We start from the raw sequence: 25,305 nt of genomic DNA on the forward strand, positions 1-25,305 counted from the left end.
GACAGGTTCACTCACCTCAAGCTACATCAATACTCCTCAGCCTGTATTCTGCTTCCATCTCTCACTTCGTCTTTCTCCGTCAACATATCTTCCCTCCAACCTTCGAGCCCTTCTTCTCCCAGCTTCAGGCCTCAGATACTACAGTCTATCCGCAGCTTACCCATCCGAAACTCCCACAAAGCCCACCTTTACCACCTGCCCTTAACCCCTCCAAACAACTCACAACACACATACCAATCCACCATACACCAACAACAACTTCAACCAGACCCAACCCGCCAAAATGCCCATGGTCTGGAACGACCAGGCTGATGCCAAGGTACATCGTGTTTGCTCTCTCCTACTACATGCTTTACTCCCTGCCCCTACCGTAATGAACCCACCAAACTAACAATCTCTCTCATTCCAGCTCCTCGTCGCAATCCTCGCAACCAACGACGCAAAGCTAAACTGGGCTGCTATAGCCGAGTACATGGGTGCCGGTACGTATTGTCCTTCCTTCTCCCCCCCTCTTTTCCTTCTTGATCTCCTTTTCGCGTCAACAAAAACTAATATTCCCCTTGGGATACAATCAAGGCTGCACAATCAGCGCCGTTCAACACCGCATCCAACGTCTAAAGGAGAAAGTTAAGGCGGAGAACCCGACTCTTGCTGGGTCTGTTCCAGGGGCTGGAAGTGGAAGTGGAAGTGCGAAAGGGAGAGTCAGAACCACCGGGATTATGTCCGCTGTTAGCACTGAAACTGGGACTGGCACTGAGAGTGGTGGAGGAGGTGGTGGTGGTTCTGCGACCAACACTCCAAGGAAGAGAAGGGGGAGGCCCTCGAAGAAAGTTTCTTCGGCTATGGCAACGGAGCAGGGTGTTGCTGCAGGGATTGGAGATGGGAGTGAGAATGGGAATATAGATGGGGTTGCAGGTGATGGTATTTTCGATGACAATGAGAATGGTAATGGGGGCGAAGAGAGCCCGACGAAGAAGGTAAAGGTCAAGGTGGAGAAGGACGTCCTTGATGGACTGGAGAACTGGCCGAATGATTTGGAGGAGGAGGTTTGAGGTCTTGCCTACTACCCATCTATTGATGTGATCATGATCTGGTTCGTTGAGTTCAGTTCGGATGGGGGACCTAGAGGATGGAATACTGGGGTTTTCCTGGTCTGACTTGGGAAGTGGTTGATCTGCGCTTAGGTTGTTTTCTTTCCTGACCTCTTTTACTTTGGCCTTTCAGTTATGTCTTGATCCTAGACGAGCATTTTGTTTCTGCTTTTGTCGTTCATTTGGATTTTACTTTGCGAAATGTTTCTACGAGCGTCGCATACACAGCCGGATAGAGGGCCGCATATTCAATCAACCAAACGGGATTTTCCTTCCTTGACTATATCTCCATAATTCTCCATCGAGTACAATTCCCAAAGGAGAATCAAAAATGTATCCCAGATAATGCAGAAAATGACACCTCGTCCAAGCGCGGATGGGGTACCTAAGCCAAGCAGCGCCTACCGCAGCCCTATGCAAAATCCTCATCATCGTGTCCAGCCCCTTCATCAACATAATCAGATGCCGAAGTCTCCCCGTCGTCTGCGTGTCCAGAGCCACTCTCTTCATCATCCAGTTCATCGCCATAGTTGACCATACCGTACTGAAATGTAGCCTTTCGAGCCCTGCTAAGACGGCGCTGTGTAGTCGCAGTAGTAGTGCTATCGGCGTCGAAGATAGACCCGTCGTTGCCGCTTCTCTGGGCAAGATCAAGACCAAGGCTGCTTCCTGGCATAATGTCCATCTGGCCTTCCTCATAGTGTGAAGCCGAAGAGCTATGAGCTGGTATATCGAACAGCGTCCTGGCGCAGCCTTTCTTCGAAGGCGTAGCTGGCTCTTCGTCTTCTCCATCCGCATCGTTATCGCCATCGCCAATACCAAGGAAGTCCGTCTCCTTCTTCACGAGGACTCCCAGCCCTTGGTTCCCAAAACGCTTCCTCTTCCCAGACTCAGGCGTCGAAATACTCAATGCCTTGAGTTGCTTGCTAGGTGTGGATGTAACGCTCTTCCGTCCGGATGCAATGCTGAGCTTGGTGTTGCTGTTGCTGGTGTTGTCGGCAGAGCCGTTTCTGATGCCGCCGGCGCCTTTGATGTTCGCGCGGATGCGTACGAGGCGCTCGGTTATTGCGCGCGGGGTGGGCTTTTCTTCGCCGGTTGCTGTTGGGTGGGGTTTGTTAGTGTTATTCAGGTCATGTAGAAGTGATGTGTAGATGAGGCTGGAGGAATGGTGCGGACTTACGCCATGCAGCGACGACTTTCTTAAGGTCGAGTTTGAGCTCGTGAGTCTCGAGGATTTTGAGGAGAAGCTATGAGAGGAGATAGGAGTTGTTAGCCTAGTATTCGGGTCTAGAATTAGATAGGATGGGTAGGAGGTTCACCAGTTGGTCCCTCTCTGCAGTCCATTTGACTGGCATTTTTGCGGATAGTGTTGTGCTTTGAATTATGTGATTGGTGGAAGACTGGACTGAGCAAGGAAGAAGAGATGTACTGCTGGACCCTTTGGATATGTTTAAAGAGCAGTTGGTGGAGAAAAAGGGAAGGCAGGACAAGCATTAGACTATCTTGGGGGTTTGAGAGAAATGCTAGAGGATGGTCACATCCAAGAAAAGAGAACAAGAGTTTAGGACAGCAGATATTCTGAAGCAACAACCGTGAGTCAGTCATCAATGGAGAAGCTGGACAATAGGATTGGGGAGAGTAGGAATACATGTGTTATTCACTGTAAGAGATGGGCAAGAGGCGGGTCAAGCCTGGAGTGAACAAAACAATAACACATCTCTCAGAATCTTCCAGCACTCGCTTGACTGCCCCTCCCTCTCGCTTGACTTTTACTTGACCTTGTCTCTGGCTTCACATCATCCCCAACTCTGAGCCTTCTGCCATTGAGCTATCCCGCCTTCCACCAACACTTAACTTGGTTCTATCTCTTGTCTACCACACTACTCAGTATCCGGTCTTCCAAGCAGGTGTTCTCGAGCCCCATTAATTCGGCTGGCTGAGTTACTCAGTCAATTCTCACAAGTCAAAATTAGCTTGTGATGACTAGCAAGGACTAGCACCAAGGCATCTGTGAGTGGAAGTACTTCTAACCAGAATCTGACCTAACAAAAGAACAGCACCCAACTACAAAACAACCAACAACCAAAAATCCACCGCAAAAATGGTAAACTGGACCGCCGAAAACACTACCCGCCTTGTGGCAGCCCTTATAGCCGCAAACCCAGGCATCAAGGTACGGAATCACTATATGTATCCCCTCTCACTACCCAGGCCCAACTGCGCAACCACTGCTGACCATCCGCAGCTCGACTACAATGCCACAGCAGCAATCTTCGGCCAGGGGGCAACCTACGACACAATGGAGTACCGCTTCCGTACGTACCGCAAATTGGCCGAGAAGTTGAAAGCCGAAGCAATCAAGAACGGTGTATCTCTGGACAAGATACCGAGGGGCCGCCAGGCAACAGGAACACCCCGGACTCCTCGATCTCACAATAAGGTCGCGAAGATATCTTCTGCAAAGGGTAGTAGGAGCGGCACTAGCGTGAAGGGACTAAGCACGCCTACGAAGTCTGGACGGAAGAACATTGGTGGAACAACTCTTCTTCAACCGATTCTTGTGCACAGCGATGAAGATGAAAATGAAGACGAAGCGAAAGACGAAGAAGATCAATGCAAGATCAAAACCGAAATGGACACCGCGGGTATCATCCCCAGCATTGAAGACAGCGATATTGAGGGTCCCGCTGTGACCACTCAGCTTCGCGAGGGAATGAACACGTCCGTCAAGGAGGAAGACGTCTTCACTACCCCCGCCAGAGCCAATGGAAGCGGACCATCTCGCTCTCACTCCCGCATAGTAATCGGTCCGCCTGAAGAGTCTGACGATGATGTATGCATGGGCTCTAACGGAGACTCTCCAACTCCGCAGAGACGTGGAAGGGCGATAACTCGCTCTCGCTCGGGGATGCCTCGTGCTCGTGGGACGCCTCTCCCTATGAAGAGGAGTAGGGCTGTTGAGGATGATGATGAGGACGAGATGTTTGCTTGATGGGTTCTGGGACGGGTTGGCTTGCGTGTGCTTCCAATTTGAGCTTTTTCCTGCGGAGCAGTTTCCGTTAATTCTATCTCTCTACAGCTTCTGGCTTCCTAGGTAAATTTCTAAGACTCCATGCAGGACGAGAGGGTACCTATCTATTGAAAACTTAGGCCTTGGATCGTTTGTGGCATAAGTAACAAGACTTTTGGGCGTCGACAGGATTTAAACAGATACTCTGATAGTCCATGAGAATAGAACACTTGACTTAAAGACGTCTTACTGAGTCTAATATGTAGTATCAATGCAGTGGGATAATGTAACTACCATGGAGGCGAACTGGGCACTAACCAGCTGGGTGTACAAGGAAGGTACGACCGACAGCTGGTCAGCACTCGCGCCTTCCGTTTCGAATAGCATGCGATTGCCTAGATAGACGAGGACCCTTGAGGAAGGTGCGACCCTGGTATGCAAGCTGGATGTGGAAGGTACGACCCACGGTGCAATGGTTCTGGGACAGCAGGCGCCGGTGTGTGGCAAAGCTCCGTTCAACACTTCCATTCGTGTACTACCTTCCTACATAACCTAATTGAAAGGATCCAGCCCTCGAATTAATACCGAAATAACAATTGATTAGTATTCATCGGATAAGAGAATTATACTAACGCCTAATCTCGCGCCCTGACCTCAATCCCCACCAGCTCCCCACTCAAATCCTCGCACTCCTCCCACTTTCCTTCCCTGTCCTCCTATCCAAATCCATAATAAAAACAACATGATGACTCAACGCCAGAATATCCCCCTCCTCATCCAAAATCTGCGCGTTCAAATCATATCGCCCGTTCACGACCCTCTGGGAATTAGACCGGACAAGGACCCATCGCGTGTTCGGGCCGGGCCGCTTCTTAAACTCCACTGATTGGCAGAGTGTGGAGAGGGCGTGGGAGTTGTAGAATCCCGCCGAGTGCGTCGCAGGCGGTTGAAGAGGCTGTATCCTTATCAGTGTAAATCATTAACAAAGGACGCGGGACACACATACCATATCACTCAAAAGCGCTAAATAACCCAACTCCGAAATCCTCTCCACATCCCGGAAAGAAAGCCATACTTCGCGCTGGTGCCCGCCTAATCTATGGCCCCACAGGCCGTCGCGCGAACAAGGCGCAACCCAGTTGAGTTTCCGCGTTACGGGCGTTGCGTCGACGACGGGGTCGTCGATGGGTACGCACTCTGTCTGTCGATTTGGCGGCTTGTATGCGCTAGTATTGGGTGATATAGTTGGTGTTTGCGTTAGGCCGGTCTCGTTATCTAGGTTCGCGAATGTAGCGATTGCAATGCATGCTGGACCTTCCTGGATGGGTTTAGGATGTGGAGAGAGAGGCGGTTGATGCGGTCCCTGTTGCTGCTCCTGCTCCTTTTCTCGGTCTGCGTCTAGACTGAGTTCGGCTTGGACAACGCATGATCTGGACGTGGTGCGTAGTATCTTGCACTCGATCAACACCCCGCCTGGCGGTACGACGCGCAGAAACTGGGTGAAGACATTGATCGGGTCTGCGTATTTTGCTTCACTCTCGACTCGTGCATCGCCTAGATTGAGGCTGATGGATCTGCGCGCAGCGGAAAGGAGGAGAGTTGTGATGTAGCCTCCCAAAACGGAACTGTCTTTGTTAGAAATGACCATGCATACGAGTAAGCGATAGGAGAGGGAGAAAGAGAAGGGCTTAGAGGGGAAAGAAAACGTACTGCTGCGTGCACCAGTCACGCGAGATTCTAGCTTCGAAGCGGCTGCTGGATCCTTTGTCTGGCGTGAGGGAGGAGAGGGAGGTTGCTTCTGTGAGGGAGGCGTGTTCCTTCGGCGGGAGTGGCATCTTGGCGGTTGAGTCTACCTCAACTTAGGTAGGTAAATAGTCTTGAATCATGATCCCAAGGAGATGGACGGAGACTTAAAGGTCCTGGAGACATATTTTTTATTCTCGTTCAAGGTGTATTAGCGACTACAGGTGGTAATGTGGTACAGTGGTCGCTATCACATGGACACTGCAGTGTTTCAGCGTTGCAGCGTCCCATCACTTCCAATCCCGGTTCCTTTCATCGATCCTACTATGAGGTACCCATTCACAAATGAATAAATACTGCGTGATGTCTACTTTCTGGTCTATTGAGAATAATTCCCCATGGTTAGTGCAATGCCACGTTAACCAAATATATCATTACATTTGTTGAGATTTTCCACCAAATACCTAGGACCAGCCCATCCATACACTAAGTCATCGATCCCCAAGTCAAGATTCTTCGCCCTTCATTTCCAACAGTTTCGCTTTTCTTTCTCGCATTTTCCGCTCGAGTGGATGTTGCCTCGAGCTGATCTTTTGTAATCCTGAAATAGCCTCGTCGCAACATTGAATGCTCTTCTCGAGCTTCCCCTGCAGCATATAACACCGTCCGAGCTCCATTATCGCGCTCAATCGGTCGGGATGATTATCACCTCGGGATGACGAAATATGGCGCTTCTTCTCAATTACGTCTAGAAGCGTGGACTCTGCCTCAGAAAAGTTGGACTGATTAATGAGGATTATCCCTAGCACGGTTCTCCCCATCAGGGTTCCAATGTGGCCTTCTCCCAGGTTGCGATCAGCTATCGAAAGACCCTGGCGGACCAGGACCTCAGCTTGGTCATGTTGGCCAATGGCGGTTCTAACCCTTGCCAGATTTGCCATGGCGAGAAGGGTGAAAGGGTGTTCTTTTCCAAGCTTTTCCTTGCGAGTGTCGAGGACTTCTTGCAGCATCTCCGATGGCAGAGATAAATTCTCTTCCTCCATCTGGAGTGGGAGCATCGCCAGGTCTTCTTTGGCGAACAGCGTCTTCACATGTGTTGGTCCTAGTGTCTCGCTCATTCCGTCAAAAGCCTGCGTGAGGAGTCGTTTCCCTTCCTCCATGTCCTCATAAAACTTGGCGATTGTTCGACCCAGGTGGTAGATGGCAGTTAATGTATCCTCATTCGCAAGGCCTTTAAGCTTGACTAGCCCGTCAACAACAGGCTCCTGCAGAGCTTTGGCGTCACTGTATCTCCCTTGCTGCCATCTGGTCTGGCCAAGAAGATCCATTGCCATCAATGTTTCGTAGCTGTTTGGTCCCAAGGTTGCAATGCATGCTTGGACAACTGACCCTTGGAGTGCTTCCGCCTCGTCCTCGCGTCCTAGTTGCCTGTAAGTGGTTGCTAATGCCAGCGTTATCTGCCTGGCGACGGGTTGATCCAGTCCAAGAACACGGTCCGTATACTCCTTCACAGCCAGCTGAAGTGCAGCAGCGTCATTCCAACGTCCAGTTTGCATGAAAACTATGCTGAACTTTGCGTAGCGCAGAGCTTGCTCTCGACCAAATCTTGCTCCAGTTCCAGGCCACTGGGAAACTCCGTACCAGCGGCGTTTCCGGTTTTCCGCGATTGTGTGTCGTACAGCCTTTTCACATCCTTGGGCATGATCAATATGTGGCAGGATGTCTCTCTTAAAGACCTCGTCAGCATCGGTCATGTCCAAGGGCGGGCGCAAGATCGACTGAGCCAGCACTGTGACTGCAATGTGAGACCAAACAGCCTGCTCCGACGTGCTCATGCCAGGCCTCTCACGTGCCCATCTGTGGATAAGCGGGTGCATTGAATAGCTGTCAGTAGACTTGTCGTGAGTTATCAACGACATTTGAACCAATTCAACCAGGGCAGACCGGACTCGGTACTCGTCAAAGTACCTGGGGTTTCGCTCCTCTTTCATAAAGAATGGTAATGCGGGAGGGCCACGGTCTTGCATGACGAAGGCTATCATGAGTAGCCGCATATTCTTATACCATTTATTCCATGTCACCGGCTGGTTTAATTCCTCTCTAAAAACAATTTCCTGTGCAGCTTTCTCGATCGCCTCATTACATACTGCTTTTTTTAGGATGTCGAAACGGATGTTCTTATTATAGAAGAACGAGAATAGCTTCAGCAACTCGATAGCGTCCTTGGAGCGCTGAGTCCCCTTTTGCTCGATTGCTCGATATGGGACTTCGTATGACACGAGTGCGCTCATGTTGTGATCATCTTCATGGTCAGAAGCAAAAGTTGAAATGGACGTCCGGCGGATGCGCTCCCAGTTGTCATCGTAAAAGGTCAAATAGTTCTTCAAGGAACATATGCCTCTTCTTATTGTTGCCCCTGCTTGGATCAGGGCAAGTGCTAGGAACCCGAGCTGTCGAGAAATCTTGGAGGCAAACGATAAAGAACCAGCGTCCCATGGCTCAGCCAATTGAGCGGAGCGCAAAAGGAGGGTAATAGACTCACTTTCCTTCAGTCCCTGAAACTCAAAAGATCCCGGTCCAACATTTCCATACACTCTATGGTCTGGGTTGCGGGTTGTGATGATAATATGGCCACGGTCTCCTTTCGGAAAGTAGTCATGGAGCTCCATGAGGGGATCGTCGGCATTGTCGAGAAACAACAGCCATCTCGCACTTCGGCTCGAGAGCCAGTGCATGGCTGTATTGTGGTTCGGCTCGAGCTTGCCGAATTTTGCGATTTCGGCATAACTTTGCTTTGCTCGTTCGTGGGTGCTGGCGTCGATAGTGAAAATCCCCCAGTAGCTGTTGCCATACCGAAGCGGTTAGCGATTGTAGTAAACAGATGGTTGGAGGGGAGGTGGAGTGGTGTGAGGTGTTAGGTAAGGTAAGAGGTTGAGGTCAGGTGCCCGGGGAGGGTACTTGCCTGTCTCGGTTGACTTCTGCAAACTTGTTGCAGAACTCCGTCTTCCCCAAACCACCAATGCCGTACACCACAAATCGCAGCTGCTTGTGTATAGACTGGTCATTTGCAGGAGAAAGGAATGCCTCTTGCAGCTCGCCCAATGTATCCTCCCTGCCGGTATAGAAAGGACTGACTCCTGAAGGGGGATCGAAGAACTCATTCGGTGTTGTGACCATGACGGCATTGGCAACGGACCGCAAAGACTTGCGGAAGCTGGAGAGTGTCGCAATGACCTGTCCATCTGCATCCTGCCCATCCAGCTCAGATGCACGGATTCGTTTCTCCACTTCTGCAACCTCTTTTCTATATTCCCTGTCGAACGACTGCACTTCCTCCAGAATCCGATCGAGCTTGTCATGCGATTTTTGATCGTTCAGCCTAAGAAGTGACAAACCTAGTGGTTAGCCCATGACCAAAGGTGCAGATCGCAGCAGGAATACAATACTTACACCCCAAACCCCATTAGGAGTATCTGGAGGTTCTGCTTCTCAGCTGATAACTCATTGCGTGTCCGTTGGAGTTTCGTGTCTCTGTCACATCTCCGGCTCTCTTTTCTCCATGCATCGCGCTTTCCTGTCACGTCAGGTCCATTTTGACCATATATCTCCTGCACCACCCTTTCAAGTCGATCTAGAATGTCTTCACACCGTTTCAAGCTCTGGGTGCACGACTGATCCAGGTTCTTCAGACTTTGCACCTGTTGGGAAGATGCAGTTGACAATTTCGCACGGCCACTATTGAGGGCTTGTTCGATAAGTGCGATGGTCGACTGTAGGGAGTTGACTTCAGCGATAAGGGCGTTGATTTCATCGCCGACGGAGTGGACGGCGGTATGGACGTCCTTCAAGAATTTGACAAGGCGATAGCAGAAGTGTCCCAGTTCGATGGCTGCGACTGTGGCTGAAAATACCTCCATCCCCTTGTATAAAGGCCGCAGCCAGTCAATCCAAAAGGAGATGAGTGAGATTCTATATCCCGTACTATGTAAGGTAGGTAGCTGAAGTGGGTCTCTTCGGATAGGAGATCGACTTCTCCGGGGTCCATACAACGATATAGATTCCCAGGGATCTGTACCGACCACTGGATAACTGATCAAGTTGATGAAGAGACGGACACTGCAGATGATTCCCCCTGTCTTAGTTATCTAACCGGCACGTGCTGACTCACTTCCTTGTCTTAGTGGTTTGCTCGTTTGCTCGCAGCCTCGTAGCGATGGCTTTATTTTTGCTTTTGTGTGGGGTCTCCCTCCATCCTCCATCCTCCAGACTGCTCTGCTCAACAATCCTCTGCTTGAACCAGTCCCTTCTGCCCCTCTTTTGGGCATTCAGCTACAGCTTCCATCGTACACCTATGCACATTCTTATCTCTGTTGTTGAACGAGCAACGAAGAGTCCGATCCTGTCAAGGTTGCCGCGTGTCTCAATATGATGGTTTTGGACTTTAGGGTCCTCGGCCTCCTCCTCGTTTCTCTTACCCTGATCCTCCTACAGCAATATTTCAAAAGGCGATTCAACTTGCAGGTACGACCTGGAGACCCTACTATTCGTTCTCTGTTTTAACCGACCCTTAGGCCGACGAACGATTTGCTATCGCCAACGGCTGCCAGCCGCTGAGACAATGGAAATCAACTTGGCCGCTCGGGCTCGACCTGCTTCAAATGGCATTCTTTTATGAACGCAAACAGCAAATTCTCAAATTCTTTCTCGACGTCATTGCCGAATCAGGAACTACCTTCGAACAGAATCTCCTTTTCGCTCGCGGGATCGATACGATCGAGCCCAGGAATATCCAGGCTGTTCTGTCCACGCAGTTTTCCGGTGAGCGGTCTCCTGTTGTGAAAGATCTTGTGATTTATTATCGCATCGCAGCTCACTAAAGCGTCAACCAGATTTCGGCCTTGGACAACGACCCCCGATTTTTGATCCCTTGCTTGGTAGCGGGATCTTCACGCAAGACGGGGAGCAATGGCGGCACTCGCGCGAACTCATGCGCCCCCAATTCATGAGCAATCGAATGACAAACTTCGAACAGATCAAAGACGCCGTGGATAGCCTCATAGACAGTATCACCGACGACGAAATCGTGGACTTACAGCCGCTCTTCTTCCGCCTCACGTTTGAGACGACATTGTTTCTCTTGTTCGGGCAGCATTTGCCGTCTCTCAAGTCGCAAGGTATCACAGGCCGAGAATCGGACTTTGCGAATGCTTTCAACTTGGGGCAAGATTACCTTGCTAAACGTGGAAGGCTTGGTGATTTTTGGTGGCTTTGGGGCGGTAAAGAGTTTCAGGAGGTTTGTAAGACTTGTCATGAGTTTGTGGATGGTGCCGTGCAGAAGGCGTTGGAGCATTCGGCTTTGACAAGATCAGACCATCCGGACCAGAGTCATGACACAGAGGCCCATCCCTATGTTTTCATCGATGCACTTGTCGAGCAAACGCGAGATCCAAGCGTCTTGAGAGCTCAATGCTTGAATATATTGCTGGCGGGCAGAGACACCACGGCCTGCTGCCTCACATGGACCCTGTGAGTTCCTTCCAAGTCAAAGATCATGCCCCAGGATGAGAAGCTGACAATCAGAGCTCTAGTCGCCTACTGGTGCAGCACCCGGACGTTCTGTCAAAATTGCGTGCCGAGATTAGGGACACGGTTGGCATAGGCCCAGGGTCATCAGCGCCAACCCTATCCCAACTCAAGACCCTCACGTACCTATCCCTCGTCCTCAAAGAAGGTACATAATTCCATCGCTCCTCGTTGTTGAATAATTACTAACACATCTGACTACCCTCCTCTAGTCCTGCGCCTCTACCCTTCCGTCCCCGTCAACTCCCGCGCAGCCACCAAAACCACCACCCTCCCTACAGGAGGCGGGCCAAGCGGGACATCGCCAATCTTCGTCCGCAAGGGCGAATCCGTGGGATACTGCGTGTACGCTATGCACCGCCGAAAAGACATATACGGCGATGACGCAGAGGAGTTCAGACCCGAGCGGTGGGAGGGTGACGCGCTGAAGAATGTAGGATGGGGCTATCTGCCTTTCAATGGCGGACCAAGGGTTTGTCTAGGGCAGGATTTTGCGCTGCTTGAGGCGGGTTATACAGTTGTTAGGTTGCTGCAGACATTCGAGGTAATTGAGATGGCGGAGGGGTTTGGTGCGAAGGTTGGTGATGAGAAGCAGGTGCTTACTTTGGTTGTTGCTTGTGGTGATGGGTGTTCGGTTAGTATGGGGCGGTATGCAGGGATGGGCGAGAAGTAACTTGTCGCTTGGGTTGATCTGGTTGTTAAGGGGGCGGCTGCTGGGTATGTTGGGGCCCTTGTGGGGGTTCCAGTCATCCAACCTATTTTATTCACCACGTCCATGGTCGCTGAAAGGTAGATAGCCTGGATAGCACGTGGAAAGAATGGGATTTGCTTCATTGTCCACGTGTCTATGGACAAATAGTATTCGAAAAGACCTATCTACATGCTTACATACCTACCTTAGTCGCGACATGGGTCGCTCTTGCCAATGCTTAGCGATTCAGTGCCGTGCCTTCCTAGTTCGCACCGCGTCCGAGAAGGAAGGAGCGACCGACGACCTCGGCAGCGGTGATCGTCTTTGCAGTATTTGTCAAAGCACGAGAATCTTCTAGGGAATTAGCAGTGCCTAGGTACCAGGTACATCCGCAGCCTAGGTGAGGCCAAAGTTGCCTCTACCAAGCAGCCAGTGGCAAACGCGACCATTCCCTTCATGGTAGCCAGCGCGAGCTTCCATTGTTAACCGGAATTGCCGAAGAACGACCGGGGAGACAAAGGGGGAAGCACTGAAGGGTGGAGGGGGAGCGGAAATGTAGGAGTTTTTGCTGACACTAGATCCTGTCAAAGGACTACGCGGAGTATAAGTCAAGAATGTAGAGAGTAGAGTTGTACAGACGATCTTGTTGTTTGGCGGAGGGAGCCGCAAACCCGAGAGACCGAGAACCAACGAGAACGGCGGTGGGCTGTGGAACAATGGCGGATCTCGGATCGTGATCGGAGCCCGACACCACACATTCAAGCATGGGGATTTTGTCGGTGAGCCTGAACTTCTGAAGACCAAAAAAGCAAGACGGAGGATATCCCGGACTCGTGACGTGGGGACAGAGAGAGAGAGAGGGAGAGAGGGAGAATCTCCTGACGCGGGCGTGACCGAGCGCGCCTTTCCTGATTGCTGCGTTTCCTCGCTTTTCCGAGTGGCGGGGATTTTTTCAGCCCATCCGATTCTCATGCAACCCAACTCCTCGTCTTCCCTCTTTTCTCCTCTCTGTTCTTCCTCTCTTGCTTCGGACTCGATTTTGATTCTCCCGACTGTTCGAGCAGGAGGAACTGGAGGACACGAAGAAGGGGCGAGCCATGGACCAGGGACTGACCGTCTTTCACAAGGATGAAAGTGCCCAGCTGCGCCAAAAGGAGGCTGCCGTCAGCAAGAAACCCCGACGAGGCCCGCTCGACATCAACGAGCAATTCGCCCTGATCAAGATCTGCGAGAAGCGTGCAAAGTTCAAGGAAATTACATACATCAACACCTCCAAATTCTGGGTCGAAATTGAGGTTCTTCTCGAGAAGGAAATCGGTCGCCGCTACTCGCATCAGTCCTGTCGCCGCCGCATCGGTGAACTCATCGCTCAGCGGGACGCTTATCGAGACGCCATCAAGAACGGAATTCAACCACCCTTCCCACCTTTGGACTCGGAAATACGGAGGATGCTAGACACTTGGGAGGAAATGGATGAATTCAAGGCTCAATTGGAGAGGGAGAAGGCGCTGGGTCGGATGGTCGGACGTGACCCCGAAGTCCCCCAGCGGAACAAGCTTCAACGAGTCGCCGACTGGGTCAATAGTCTACCAGATCCCGAACCTCCTTCCCTGATCACTCCGCCATCTACCGATTCCTGCCAATCGCCTATCAAGCAGGATGATGTACCTGCTCTCTGGGCTCGGTATCGGAAGATCCACGATTACCAAGCTCTCGCGCGATCCAACAACCTCCGGGCAGCGAACAACGACATCACCAGCAGCCGTCAACTCATGTCGAATGTGAACGAACAACTCCGATCGATCCTTCATGATCCGCGCGCCATGCAAACACTAACAGGCCTTAAACGAGCTCGTGAAGACGACGAAACAACACCCGACCGAGCCGCACCTCGCCCCCGGACACAATTGACCGATTCAGAGTCTATGATCAAACCAGTGCTGAAACAAAGTCCGGGTACCTCGCACGTCCTGCCTCGTATCGAGAATCACAACCCCGCCCCTCAAAACCCGATGGAGACGGTTTTTGGCAAGTTCTGGGAAAGCATGCTACCATACTTCAAGGAGCGAGCCTCGAAGGACGGCCTCTGCATCACAAGGTCCGAATCAATCATGCACGACATGTTCAAGGAGGTCGGCGCCGCAATGACCCGGGCATTCATGAAACTTGAACAAACCTCTCGCCCTCCCGCCCACAACTCTCTTACCTAACTTCATTTCCTTACCCATCACCTTTCAGCATTTACAGCATCCCATTTCTAGCTGAGCCAGCTGTTCCATGAGCCTTTTTCGCGTCATCACTTGCATACTCGCCAGCATGCACTTCCTTTCTACTCATCTATCCTATATTTACCCTTCTCATTCCGCCCGTTCTGTTATGTTCGGTTTTTATCTTTGTTTGATTTGATTTGAATTGACCTTATTTCCTAGATTGCATAGAGTCGATACCCCTGGTTTTTGGGTCTCTTTGATTTTTGATTCCCTGTTTTTGATTCCCTGTTCTGTTCTTCTTTTTGCATCATGAGCATTGCTTTCTGCTTCACATACCTTTTCCGTCGGCATTTTGCTTTTGTACATACTCAGCTCAGGTATGATTCTGAGCTGATTCGGGATACATCTACCGAAGATAAGATGAGATCAATCAATTTGTGAATGAGATAAGTCATTATATACATATCGGTTCATTAGGTATGCTATAGTAGGGTGTTTCAATCTAGTTGTACATTGTTTGCATCGCATTGCGTATCAACTGTGTCAGGGATCGAGGCAAATATATACAAAAATATATATACCATAACCATCCCACCACCCAAATGCCGAAAACCAAAAGCCTACCCAGCCTAATTCCAATTCCACATCCAATCCCTAGCTTACAAAACACCGACAAGACAGAGCAATGACAAACAACTAATGACATAGAATAATCCACTGGTTAACAATCTCCTCCATATCATGCGCAATCCCCCACTGCGAAATCAAGCACCGGAAAAGCTTCTGCATGGAATTCATTTCATACAGCAGATTCCGCACGGCCGCTATTCCAGGCGGGGAGTCGGTCCTACCGCTCGCGACAAATCTGCTTGTTTCGGAGCCGCTGGGGGGTTTACCTGGGCCTCCTGCTACTTGAGCGGCACTGTCACAGTTTATATTCAGGCTCATGTCTGATTGCGTGAGGAGCGCGTCTTGCCAGACTATTGTGCGCGGGAGAGAGACGTTTGCGATCTCTGCTAGCGCGAAGACGACGTATACTGTTGCTGCTGCGAAGAGGGAGGAGGGCATGTGGATGACGTGTGCGCGGCCGCGGGGTAATTGCTCGATTATATCCTGAATGGCGATGGCGTGCAGGAGGGCGCGCCGGGCGTCCTCGGTGTGTACCCAGTGTAGCATATCGAAGGATTGACGCAGGGTTCGGGATCCGCCGGAGACTTGCTGTGAGATATCGTAGCGCGCGCATACATGTCGACAGAGCACAGTGCTGTTAATCATTGTGTCGAGACAGATCGTGTGCCAGCGGAGGAGGACCTCTAGGCGTTCTGAGGCGGAGAGGTGGATGCTCATCGTTATTGTCTCGTGGACCTGGGCGAGGGCGCGACGGACGTCGCAGCGAGTGGGGACTCCTACGGCGGCGAGATCGTGCTCTGAGTCGTCTGAGTCGGATACGAGGGACTGTAAACCCTCGAGGATGACGCGGAGGGAGAAAGCGGAGAGTTGGTAGTCGAGGGTGCGAAAGCTGCCGATGGGCGGGAAGAGGGAGCGGAAGAGGAGGCGGAAGGAGGGTTGTTCGGCTTTTTGGGAGCGCATGTGGGTGAGCCATTCGTCGGCGCTGTTGGCGTCGAAGGCTTCTTCTGTGCTTGGGAGGGTGAGAGGGTTGGCAACGTGCCGAGTGGAAGCCCCATCGCCGGACATTTGGGCCACCAGTCCGTCTAGAATATAGTATGCTAGCAGGGCTCGCTGCTGGATCTCTCGAGCGGCCCATGTTCGCCATTTGTGCTCTTTCGCGGAGCTAGAGGTATCGGGGTAGGGCACGTCTTGTAGCGAGAACGGTTCGCACTCTAGCATCCCGCAATGGCGGGCCCAGAAGAAGCCGAGGGGGCGAAACACTTGACTGGTAGTGCGGATTGTTCGCGTCTGAAGGAGACGTCAGAATCGCAAACGAGATGGCTGTTCGAGAAAATACCTTAGACAGTGCCCCGTATATCTGTCCCAAAAGTGCAGTAAGAAGAAGTTGCACGCCATTACAGGCATCATATGGTCCACGATGCGTAATCAGGGATTGCCACTAGACCTATTAGTATATTGATACATCTCTCGCTCTAGCATTGAATCTTACCGATGTAGAAACTGCAGTGTGGGCTAGTCTCCATAATGCTTCACCCTGCGTGCGCGTTAGTGGCAATCAATAAGGCATAGTCAGTGGTACATACCTTTGCAACGGAGTCTTTGGGGCCGAGGTACAGAGACCCTAGGGCCATAGCATTCAATAGAAGTGGATGCGTACAGTCCCGGAACACGAAGGTAGCCCGATGCAAAATTGGGAACGTGGGAATGAACCGCACGAAGAACATGTGTAAGCATTCATCAAGAAAGACGGACGTGATCGAGGTCGCCTTAATCGCAGCAGTTACACTTGAAGACTACAAAATGTTAGCTAGTCGATCCTTAAACATACAAAGGCATGATTCTCACCGAGCTTGTCACCATGTCGGAAACATCTCGGACAGCCTGGTGGCTGCCGCCCGAGGGTATAGTTCCAATAGACGATGATCGGTCATCAAAAGAATTAGGAGAGCCAAAATTCATGCCGCTGACATCCTGTACAACAGGGGGGATCGGAAGGGATCCCAGAGGTATTTGCCATTGATCAGGGATATCCGAAGACATGATACTTTGAAACAGGTTCTCCGAGTCGGGCCAGATTAGGGCAAAGTCAAGATCAGAGGCCACAGCCTGCTGGGCTTCCGACGTGTCCCATGCTTGCCCAGGTGCAGACACCGGCACCGCGACATCTGCTGGTGCACGAGAAGCTTCCCAGGGTAGGGCATCCAACGAAGTCACTTGAGGCACTTGCAGGGACTGCTGTGCTTGTGCGTGTTTGGTAGCCGCTGCGCGAGTATGCAATTTCTCATGGCGGGTCAAAGCATCTTGGCGTGCAAATGGACGACGGCATTCTTTGCACACGAACGGCTTGGATCCAGTATCTTCGGCATATCCGATCAGCGATTAACCCAGTATTTTGTGTGGTGATCAAGCGCCCAGCTTGCTCTAAGGTACTTACGGCAACGCTCATGTCTCTAAATGCCGGAAATTAATTAGTAAAACCCCACTGACGGAGGGAGATACACCGAGCTTGGTACTCACCCTCAAGTGTTCTGCCTTGGAGAAACCTTTGTCGCATACACGACATATCAGAGGCTTGGCTCCAGGGGATGTTGTAGCAGATTGTGGCATCTTTCAGCGGTGAGAAGAGGAGAAATTATAGCCATCCACAATGACAGCAAGAACTGAGAGAAGAGCCTGGGGGGTACAGGTGGAGAGCAGACGAGAGCATATGAAGCCTTGAGTGCTGCAAGAGCGTTAGAGTGTGGGGTGAAGTGTGGGAGTTGCTGTGGGACGGATTGTTGCCTTGGTGCCTGAGAGGCGTGACTTTGGCTTGGCATTGCCGCTCCTTCTCCGAGTTGAAACTCAAACTGCCGACTCGTCATCCGGTTCCTTCGAACATTTGTCGGTAAAATGAAGCTCAAGTCGCCGTCTGGGCTCGCTGCTTGGCAGTGCTCGGCTGCTTATTCGGATTTACGGACTGATTCCTACCTCTATTCCGTCGGGACTGATCCCGAACGGCGCTCATGCATGGTTCTCTACAGTATGCAATCTGTTCATGTGGGAGGACGCCAATCTCTGTGGGACGGCACCTCATTGTATAGCATAACGAGTCTTAATGATGACCGTTTGCATATCTCAGTTGTCACAGCGGTCGTTTTAGCGCAGATCGTCGGTCCAGGAGACCTCGCAGAATCGCGTTCAACTGGAATCCTCGTGGTTTGACCGCAGCCCGGACCATGGCCGAGGCCTCGTTAACCAAACTAGCACGGCCAATGGTTCGCCTTTCAAACAATTCGTTCCCAGGCCTCGTCACCGGCGGAGGTTTCGGTCGTAGTCACCACAAATTGCTGCAGTGTGACTCGTTTACGCTGTGGAGACTGGATAAGCCCCCCCACCGGCCCCCAGTGCCACACTCTCCGCGAAACTTCCCCCAAGAGTGCTGGTTTACCGAGACACCCAGATCCACAGTGACATTCCCCCCGGGGGGAGCGTTTGGCCATGATAGGCCAGGCAAGGTCATACCCCAGCGGACTCCGGGATTTCCTATCCCTCAACATCCGGCTGAGATTGGGGTTCTCGCGTAGAGACGCCACAGCCAGCTGGCTCTTATTCTTCTTCCCTCGCAATTACTCATATACTCTTTATTTTGACATAGTTGGAACAAACAACAGAGATTGCTGGGCTAGCTAAGGAGCCCCTGAAGCGACTCGAGGTGTTGCTCGTTCATTATGCCTTCGTCTATGGAAATGCAACCCAGCTTTACTGCTGATGTGCCTTCAAAGTCGAAAGACTCCCCGCCGCTATCCAAGAATGATGTTGATCTGATAGAGAGCACAGAGGCTGGCATCCCCTCGAAATATGCCGACATAGTGGCCTCCCGCATCTCGAAGGCACACCGCGATTTCTTGATGGAGCATCATGGTACACTGGAGCTCGATCCTATCCCCAGCATGGACCCCGCGGACCCATACAACTGGCCCTCCTGGAAGGTGAGATTCCTGAAAATGATCTGGGGGTACATCTGCTAAGCTTTTACAGAAAATTTCAAATCTCATATTGGTAGCCTTCCACGCTTGTATGGGAACGTTTGCTGCGGCAGGTATCATTCCTGCTTATGCCACGATTGCCGAAGATTTTGATGTTACTCCTCACCACGTTACCTACTTGACTTCGCTTCAAATCGCAATTCTTGGTGGTGCACCTTTATTCTGGAAGCCTCTTTCAAACAGATACGGTCGACGACCGATCTTCCTGCTTTCCTTGATTTGTAGTCTGGTTTGCAACATTGGGTGCGCAGAGTCTCCCGACTATGCTTCCACCGCAGCATGCAGAGCCCTTCAGGCGTTCTTTATCTCTCCAGCGTCAGGTAAGTGCCATCGGCTTGCATCTTCCAAGTTTCGAACCGGGAAACTGACAGCGTCTCTGCAGCAATCGGTAGTGGTGTTGTGATGGAAACATTCTTTAAGAAGGATCGTGCAAAGTACATGGGTGTATGGACCCTGTTGATCACCCTTGGAATTCCATGTGGTCCCTTCATCTTTGGCTTCGTTGCCTACCGGGCGGGCTATATCTGGATCTATTGGGTCCTGGCAATAGTAAGTTCTTCGCTCTGGAAACCTATCAGGCTTCCGCTCACATTGCTAGATCAACGGAGTCCAGTTCATCCTGTATCTGTTCTTAGGCCCGGAGACCCGATATGTGGGAAGCAATGTAGACCCCAAAGAACCCGCATGGAAGCGGGAGTACCTCAGGATCCGACGGATTGACCCAACCCCTATCCAGTGGATAGAGTTTATCAAACCTCTGGGGCTGTGCTTCCGACCATGCGTCATGGTACCTGCCGCTGCGTACGCCATGATCTTCCTCCTCAGCAATGTTTTGGCTACTGTTGAAGTGCCGCAACTGCTGCAAGAAAAGTTTGAGCTCAACACAGAACAGCTAGGCCTTCAGTTCTTGGGTCCCATTATTGGATCGCTCATCGGAGAGCAGCTCGGCGGACGCATGTCTGATATGTGGATGAACAAGCGTGCGAAACGGTCTCAGCGGAAGCCAGAGCCTGAGTATCGCCTTTGGCTCAGCTACCTGGGTTATGCCTGCTCCATTACGGGCCTTGTTGTCTTCCTTGTCTGCACCGAGAAGGCCAAGTCAGGCTCGTGGAATGTGTCCCCGATTATCGGTATCGGTGTTGGGGCTGCTGGTAATCAACTGGTGACAACTGTCCTCATCACGTACGCGGTAGACTGCCACCCCGAAGATGCATCCAGCGTTGGTGTCTGTATCACGTTCGTGCGTCAAATCTGGGGATTCCTCGGACCATTCTGGTAAGTTCTATCTCAGCGAGGGTGTGTCGCGCAAGCTAACATGTGTCAGGTTCCCGGTCATGTTCGAAGATATAGGCCTCTCTGCGAGTGCCGGCGTGGGCGTGGCTCTGATGGTAGGTGTCAGTGTCCTGCCGACAATCGCATTGCAGTGGAAGGGACGCTCGTTCCGACCGGCGGTGGATGAGTAGGCCACACTAGTAGCGAGAAGTATATGGTCAGCATGGAATGGTACTGGTATGGGATTCGACGTTACGAATCCAAGATAGAAGCAAGTTCAGCTTGCAGCAACACGGTATAGAACATAGAATAGAAAGAAGCAAGAGTTTCAGAAGCACCGAAAGAAGGTCGTACGATTCATCCCGGAAAACCCCTTGCTATAAACCTAGCTCATAGCTAGCACAGCCATAGCGCCAGACCATCAAGAAGCGAAATCAGACCACCCCGGCCCGTCTCATGATAATTTATCGGCTACCGATCGGCTGCCCGAGAGGCCAAGCAAGCAGGATGCGCCTCTCCCGCGGTTCCTTGCGGCACGGCTTGCTTGACATCTTGGCTATCAGAGTAAAGCCGTAAGAGCGATATGACCTGGATCTCTTTCCCAAGAGTTCCTAAAGGCAATTCTTGTATAGAAGAATATAGCTGCCAAACCTCAGAAGTTTTCAAAATCTACGAAAGAAAAAGATACGCAGAAGCTCTGACATCGGGTAAAATGTGGTCCGCCAGGATAAAGTCATATCCACCTACTCCTATACTGTTAGTAACCCAGCCCAACTTGATGCGATATCGGCACTTCCTTCGATTTTGTGCTCGTTTGACAAGATGCATATGCATCATCAGTATTGCTTACTGAGCTACTATGCAAGATCATCCGATTCTTATCCAAGATGATGTTATCCCACGCGCATTGCCGGAGTACGGAGTAAGTTCGGGTTCCCCGTGTACCTCACTGTGTAGAGCCGAGAGCGACTGTGGGGAGAGTGTGGGGAAGTGGGAGGCCGATACTTCATCATCACCACCACCACTTTATCCAGAATGCATTTACTTTGTCTACAATCTCATGATTACATCTCTTTTTAATTCAATCTTCCCTTAAACTCCGACCATCAGAATGTCCTCCCCAAAAGGCCCCTTCACCCTCGTCACCGTTAACACGGCCCCTGAGCGCGCAAAGCGCCTCATCGGCCGGATGGCCGAGGCGCTCTCGGATCGGTATACGATTGTTCATGTTGATAATTGTGAAGGTATGTACAGGCCACTTCTCAAATACTACTATGGGAGGGACAGTACAACTAACGAATGAGCAGCAATCGACCAAGTCGCCGGCAAAGTAACAGAGCACAAGCCTGACGTTTTGGTACGCTCCATCCACTTGATTTCTTCTTTTCAAGCACCGTACTGATCGAAATCCAGTTTTCTGCATCAATGTGGTCCGCCGAGCAAGCGGCTGAGATCCAGTCGATCGCGTGCTCAATCAAGCCTGATATCAAGCTTCATGCGATTCCGCAGGGCCTGCAGGTTGAGCGCGGGCCTGATGCCATTGTCGAGTATTTGGTTGAGAAGGTTCCTCCGTTGTTGGATGAGGAGTAAGGTGCTCAGTACTGTACGGCCTGTCGCCTGGCGATGTGCATGCCAATTATGAAGGATGAAGTATGAAGGATGAAGGAACGAGATGAAATGTCTGATCTGGTTTGGAATATATGTATATACCTACGGAGACTATGAATATAGACTTTTGACTCTGGCTTTTGATAAGAGGTTGGTTTTTTGGCTACCTAGACTTGGGACCTGGCAAGCCTGTACTGGTATTTCCTCATGATTGGTCTTGTGCGGTGCTAATCACGCAACCAAGCAACCAAGCAACCCGAAAGGATCTCACTCAATGCTTTCAAAGCTTACTTCTGTCAGATCTAACTCATCGAAAGACGAAGGAAGGTTCTGACGTTCTATATACAGGGTATCGCCGATATCGATCTTGCCGACTTCCGGATTTGTCAGCTCGATATACTTCCCCGACTATAAAAAACCGACGGGGAATCAACAACATATTTGTCCCTAATCATGAATATAACTACGAGAGAGAGAATCATCGAGCCTATATCCAACCCACTCAACCTAGCTAATCATCATGGCTACACCCTCTCCCACCAACATCCCCGCACTAGGCCTCCCCTACTTCACACCAGCCAACAACCCCGGCGCCGCAACGGACCCAACCTCAAGCAGCACTCCCGCGCTCTTCCGCCCCCTCTCAATCCGCCCTCTAACACTTAAAAACCGCATCATCGTCGCGCCAATGTGCATGTACTCCGCCGAGTCAAACCCATCATCACCCTCCATCGGCGCATTGACAGACTTCCACGTCGCGCACCTGGGTCATCTCGCGCTCAAAGGCGCAAGCCTAATTTTCACTGAGGCACTGGCCGTTACACCGAACGGCCGCATCTCACCCAATGATGCGGGGCTCTGGCAATCAGGCCAGGACTCAGAACAGTTCAAAGGTCTCAAGCGCGTGGCGGATATCATCCACTCCCAGGGCGGAAAGTTAGGTGTGCAACTTCACCACGCAGGTAGAAAAGCGAGTACCGTTGCGCCGTGGCTTGCTGCGTCTAGAGGGGTACGAAGTCTCAAGGCCGACGAGAGTGTGCATGGATGGCCGTCTGACGTTGTTGGACCGAGCGGCGGCGAGGACAATGTCTGGGATGGGAAAGGACAGGGTAGTTCGTCCTTCTGGATGCCGAGGGAACTGACGACTTCTGAAGTTGAGGGCGTTGTGAAGGCGTTTGCGCAAAGCGCTGAAACGGCCGTTTACGCTGGCGTGGATGTTATTGAGATCCATGCGGCGCACGGGTACCTCATCCATCAATTCCTGAGTCCCGTTACGAATCACCGGGTTGATAAATACGGTGGAAGCTTTGAAAACCGCACGCGGCTCTTGCGGGAAATTGCAACTGCCGTAAGGGCCGTTATCCCGGAGTCCATGCCGTTGTTCCTCCGAATCAGTGCAACAGAGTGGCTTGAGGAGAACGCCTTCCTAAATTCAGCATTTGGCGGAACCTGGGATATGACTTCTAGCACGGAACTACTGCAGTATCTCCCCGGATTGGGAATCGACCTGTTGGACGTAAGTTCAGGCGGGAACCACCCGGAGCAAAAGTTGGATTCCTTTTCGAATTACCAGGTTGAACTTGCTGGGCAATTGAGGAAGCGCGTTAGGGCTAATGGTGCGAAGACTCTGGTGGGCGCTGTTGGGTTTATTACTGAGGCGGAGAAGGCAAAAGAGATTGTTGATGGGGCAGATGCGGAGGGTGATGGGGCTAGAGCTGACGCTGTGCTTATTGCGAGACAGTTCCTGCGTGAGCCTGAGTTTGTGATTAATGCTGCGAGGAGGCTGGGTGTTGATATTGAGCTGCCAAATCAGTTCGCGAGAGCTTTTCCGGCAAAATAGACAGGTATTTATATACTTAGGCCGGTAGACTATAGAGGAGAGCTTATATAGGTCATCATGGTTAGGCGAATATCATAATATCATTCTCGACTGGTGCCCTACACCTGAATACAAAAATCCCGCAATGCATGCCCGTGTCCGTACACCAAGAAAGTGATCATTGTTCTAAAGGTTCGTCCCTAAGCAGGTGGGGTGTTTGTCCCTTCTATACCCTTCTTTTTTGGTCGAAGTGACTGGCCAGTTCCTTGGAAGCGAGGCTTTTCTTCCTCAACAACATTTCCCTTCTCATCTTTCTTCGGTACGGGCTTGATGGCGTATCCAAAGAACAATTGGTTAGGTGGTAAGCGAAGTGGTTGCGGGCCGTTCGTCGTACGGACGGGAGGAGGGTGACTTGGATTCGTCGCTCCTGGAACGGGTGTAGACGCTGTTGGGGTAGGTGTCTTGCTGCTCTTCTTGGCGTTCAACCGGTGACCGCTGGATAGGAAGTTCGATGACACTGCTCGTGCACCGGCGGCTGCCTCGGTAGACTCCGGTGCTATAGCCGCATAGTTGATCGACTGCGCCATGGTGCCGTGGGGGTGTAAAAGTCCTCCAGCCGGCAGTCTGCCGCCAATAACACTCCCAGGTGTGCTAGTGCCACTTGGCCGCTGTGGCTCCTCGTACCCGACGGGTGGCGCAAAGTCAACCTCAAGATCCGTCTCCAGGACAGATATAGCGTTTGTGTTGGTGGCGGGTTTTGTTTCCAGCACGGCCATCTCGTACACCTGGTCATTGTAGGCAAATGTAAAAATATCATCCTTTGTAAGGCACGAGAAATTCCGGAAAGCGTTCTCCAGCACCGCCTTCGGATCGCTGATGTCAAGGAATGAGGTGGATTGTGGTTGAATCTTGATGAAACGTCCGGGAGGAAGGTCGGTCGACTTGATCTGTAATAGATCGCCGGGTTCGAGAAGGAGTGTTTGCATCAACTAGAAGAGGCAAGCATTAGCATAATTCCCCTGTAGGCAACTGTCAACACAACGGCTTACCCAGTATGGCAGATAGATCTTCCCCTCCTCAGCAATGAACTCTAGCACACCAGCGTGTGACATCTTCTCCTTTGCACCGTTATGCAGCTCGAACAGCATCGGGTATGTGATATGAAGTCGGGTCAACTTGTCCAAAGCACTAGGAGGCATGATGACTTTGCCGCCGTGGTTGACGTTCTCTCTCTCGGGGCCGGGCATCATGGCGACGGGGTAACAGCGATAGTATTCATCGAACCGACGTGAGGCACCACCTCGCATCATTCCATCCATGGGATCATCGTCCCATAAGCCGCTCCGAAACTGTTCTTGTTAGCATCTAGTTTTCAAGTGGTAAACACTGCTGAGAGCCCTCCGCACGTACCATGATGGGCTGGTATTGATCTGGATTTCAGTTCCGAGCGATAGTCAGGAAGAGGTAAGTAAGACCGTAGCCGAAGAAAATAACAGATGAGTTTGCAGGTAGCTTGGATCTCAGCTGGTATAAGCAAAGTAAGAGGATGCGGAACAGAGCCCGGAGTTCTTTGAGCGCCCGCACTTCAGTGACGCAAATGGGCTCCACAACAATTTTCCGAGC

General features: G+C 51.3%; 12 protein-coding genes across 12 annotated transcripts; 7 read left to right on the forward strand and 5 right to left on the reverse strand.

Annotated features, from left to right (window-relative positions):
• Positions 1–283: 283 nt before the first annotated feature.
• Positions 284–1,052, forward strand: BDV14DRAFT_204846 (uncharacterized protein; the record flags this gene model as incomplete). Its single annotated transcript, XM_073774609.1, has 3 exons — positions 284–319; positions 410–482; positions 577–1,052. 3 exons carry the CDS (start codon positions 284–286, stop codon positions 1,050–1,052), a joined length of 585 nt encoding a protein of 194 aa, XP_073623280.1.
• Positions 1,053–1,503: 451 nt separating this feature from the next.
• Positions 1,504–2,446, reverse strand: BDV14DRAFT_204847 (uncharacterized protein; the record flags this gene model as incomplete). The annotated part of the gene is made up of 3 exons (XM_073774610.1): positions 1,504–2,189; positions 2,272–2,338; positions 2,411–2,446. The coding sequence occupies 3 exons, from the start codon at positions 2,444–2,446 to the stop codon at positions 1,504–1,506; spliced, it is 789 nt and encodes a 262-aa protein (XP_073623281.1).
• Positions 2,447–3,192: 746 nt separating this feature from the next.
• Positions 3,193–4,083, forward strand: BDV14DRAFT_204848 (uncharacterized protein; the record flags this gene model as incomplete). Its single annotated transcript, XM_073774611.1, has 2 exons — positions 3,193–3,264; positions 3,337–4,083. The coding sequence occupies 2 exons, from the start codon at positions 3,193–3,195 to the stop codon at positions 4,081–4,083; spliced, it is 819 nt and encodes a 272-aa protein (XP_073623282.1).
• Positions 4,084–4,777: 694 nt separating this feature from the next.
• Positions 4,778–5,936, reverse strand: BDV14DRAFT_211786 (thioesterase family protein; the record flags this gene model as incomplete). Its single annotated transcript, XM_073776162.1, has 3 exons — positions 4,778–5,056; positions 5,108–5,726; positions 5,812–5,936. 3 exons carry the CDS (start codon positions 5,934–5,936, stop codon positions 4,778–4,780), a joined length of 1,023 nt encoding a protein of 340 aa, XP_073623283.1.
• A 264-nt stretch (positions 5,937–6,200) lies between these two features.
• On the reverse strand, positions 6,201–8,786 carry BDV14DRAFT_182970 (uncharacterized protein). Its single transcript, XM_073770309.1, has one exon. The coding sequence runs from the start codon at positions 8,577–8,579 to the stop codon at positions 6,351–6,353; it is 2,229 nt and encodes a 742-aa protein (XP_073623284.1). The 5' UTR covers positions 8,580–8,786; the 3' UTR covers positions 6,201–6,350.
• A 1,325-nt stretch (positions 8,787–10,111) lies between these two features.
• BDV14DRAFT_147459 (cytochrome P450) lies at positions 10,112–12,431 on the forward strand. The gene is made up of 5 exons (XM_073766479.1): positions 10,112–10,365; positions 10,416–10,662; positions 10,734–11,370; positions 11,433–11,575; positions 11,640–12,431. Exons 1-5 carry the CDS (start codon positions 10,270–10,272, stop codon positions 12,098–12,100), a joined length of 1,584 nt encoding a protein of 527 aa, XP_073623285.1. The 5' UTR covers positions 10,112–10,269; the 3' UTR covers positions 12,101–12,431.
• Positions 12,432–13,049: 618 nt separating this feature from the next.
• BDV14DRAFT_147470 (uncharacterized protein) lies at positions 13,050–14,676 on the forward strand. The gene has a single exon (XM_073766481.1). It carries the CDS (start codon positions 13,216–13,218, stop codon positions 14,326–14,328), a length of 1,113 nt encoding a protein of 370 aa, XP_073623286.1. The 5' UTR covers positions 13,050–13,215; the 3' UTR covers positions 14,329–14,676.
• BDV14DRAFT_147469 (C2H2 type zinc finger domain protein) lies at positions 14,677–17,869 on the reverse strand. The gene is made up of 7 exons (XM_073766480.1): positions 17,476–17,869; positions 17,393–17,408; positions 16,804–17,315; positions 16,542–16,751; positions 16,448–16,492; positions 16,295–16,396; positions 14,677–16,245 (listed from the first exon to the last, which is right to left on the reverse strand). Exons 1-7 carry the CDS (start codon positions 17,563–17,565, stop codon positions 15,025–15,027), a joined length of 2,196 nt encoding a protein of 731 aa, XP_073623287.1. The 5' UTR covers positions 17,566–17,869; the 3' UTR covers positions 14,677–15,024.
• Positions 17,870–18,665: 796 nt separating this feature from the next.
• BDV14DRAFT_193086 (putative MFS transporter) lies at positions 18,666–20,446 on the forward strand (the record flags this gene model as incomplete). The annotated part of the gene is made up of 5 exons (XM_073771720.1): positions 18,666–18,926; positions 18,976–19,303; positions 19,366–19,532; positions 19,582–20,258; positions 20,308–20,446. The coding sequence occupies 5 exons, from the start codon at positions 18,666–18,668 to the stop codon at positions 20,444–20,446; spliced, it is 1,572 nt and encodes a 523-aa protein (XP_073623288.1).
• Positions 20,447–21,279: 833 nt separating this feature from the next.
• Positions 21,280–21,975, forward strand: BDV14DRAFT_183008 (uncharacterized protein). The gene is made up of 3 exons (XM_073770310.1): positions 21,280–21,499; positions 21,563–21,612; positions 21,669–21,975. The coding sequence occupies exons 1-3, from the start codon at positions 21,367–21,369 to the stop codon at positions 21,843–21,845; spliced, it is 360 nt and encodes a 119-aa protein (XP_073623289.1). The 5' UTR covers positions 21,280–21,366; the 3' UTR covers positions 21,846–21,975.
• A 345-nt stretch (positions 21,976–22,320) lies between these two features.
• Positions 22,321–23,777, forward strand: BDV14DRAFT_147540 (NADH:flavin oxidoreductase/NADH oxidase). Its single transcript, XM_073766483.1, has one exon. It carries the CDS (start codon positions 22,384–22,386, stop codon positions 23,701–23,703), a length of 1,320 nt encoding a protein of 439 aa, XP_073623290.1. The 5' UTR covers positions 22,321–22,383; the 3' UTR covers positions 23,704–23,777.
• A 1-nt stretch (position 23,778) lies between these two features.
• BDV14DRAFT_147539 (polyubiquitin-binding protein UFD1) lies at positions 23,779–25,302 on the reverse strand. Its single transcript, XM_073766482.1, has 3 exons — positions 25,093–25,302; positions 24,732–25,031; positions 23,779–24,671 (listed from the first exon to the last, which is right to left on the reverse strand). The coding sequence occupies exons 1-3, from the start codon at positions 25,093–25,095 to the stop codon at positions 23,883–23,885; spliced, it is 1,092 nt and encodes a 363-aa protein (XP_073623291.1). The 5' UTR covers positions 25,096–25,302; the 3' UTR covers positions 23,779–23,882.
• Between the last annotated feature and the right edge of the window lie 3 nt (positions 25,303–25,305).

Source organism: Aspergillus stella-maris, assembly GCF_047715825.1.
Source record: "Aspergillus stella-maris strain CBS 113639 unplaced genomic scaffold BDV14scaffold_82, whole genome shotgun sequence".
Lineage (NCBI taxonomy): Eukaryota > Fungi > Ascomycota > Eurotiomycetes > Eurotiales > Aspergillaceae > Aspergillus > Aspergillus stella-maris.

Excerpts from the sequence above, each read along its gene's own strand:
- BDV14DRAFT_147469 (XM_073766480.1), bottom strand. The coding sequence starts at position 17,565 with ATGCCACAATCTGCTACAACATCCCCTGGAGCCAAGCCTCTGATATGT. Across the intron at positions 16,493-16,541 it reads CCAAAGACTCCGTTGCAAAG|GGTGAAGCATTATGGAGACT; the intron begins GTATGTACCACT and ends ACGCGCACGCAG. Across the intron at positions 16,246-16,294 it reads TATACGGGGCACTGTCTAAG|ACGCGAACAATCCGCACTAC; the intron begins GTATTTTCTCGA and ends CGTCTCCTTCAG.
- BDV14DRAFT_147540 (XM_073766483.1), top strand. The coding sequence starts at position 22,384 with ATGGCTACACCCTCTCCCACCAACATCCCCGCACTAGGCCTCCCCTAC.
- BDV14DRAFT_147539 (XM_073766482.1), bottom strand. Across the intron at positions 24,672-24,731 it reads AGATCTATCTGCCATACTGG|TTGATGCAAACACTCCTTCT; the intron begins GTAAGCCGTTGT and ends TGCCTCTTCTAG.
- BDV14DRAFT_183008 (XM_073770310.1), top strand. The coding sequence starts at position 21,367 with ATGTCCTCCCCAAAAGGCCCCTTCACCCTCGTCACCGTTAACACGGCC. Across the intron at positions 21,500-21,562 it reads TCATGTTGATAATTGTGAAG|CAATCGACCAAGTCGCCGGC; the intron begins GTATGTACAGGC and ends ACGAATGAGCAG. Across the intron at positions 21,613-21,668 it reads AGCACAAGCCTGACGTTTTG|TTTTCTGCATCAATGTGGTC; the intron begins GTACGCTCCATC and ends ATCGAAATCCAG.
- BDV14DRAFT_147459 (XM_073766479.1), top strand. The coding sequence starts at position 10,270 with ATGATGGTTTTGGACTTTAGGGTCCTCGGCCTCCTCCTCGTTTCTCTT. Across the intron at positions 10,366-10,415 it reads AAAGGCGATTCAACTTGCAG|GCCGACGAACGATTTGCTAT; the intron begins GTACGACCTGGA and ends ACCGACCCTTAG. Across the intron at positions 11,371-11,432 it reads TGCTGCCTCACATGGACCCT|TCGCCTACTGGTGCAGCACC; the intron begins GTGAGTTCCTTC and ends TCAGAGCTCTAG.
- BDV14DRAFT_182970 (XM_073770309.1), bottom strand. The coding sequence starts at position 8,579 with ATGCACTGGCTCTCGAGCCGAAGTGCGAGATGGCTGTTGTTTCTCGAC.
- BDV14DRAFT_147470 (XM_073766481.1), top strand. The coding sequence starts at position 13,216 with ATGGACCAGGGACTGACCGTCTTTCACAAGGATGAAAGTGCCCAGCTG.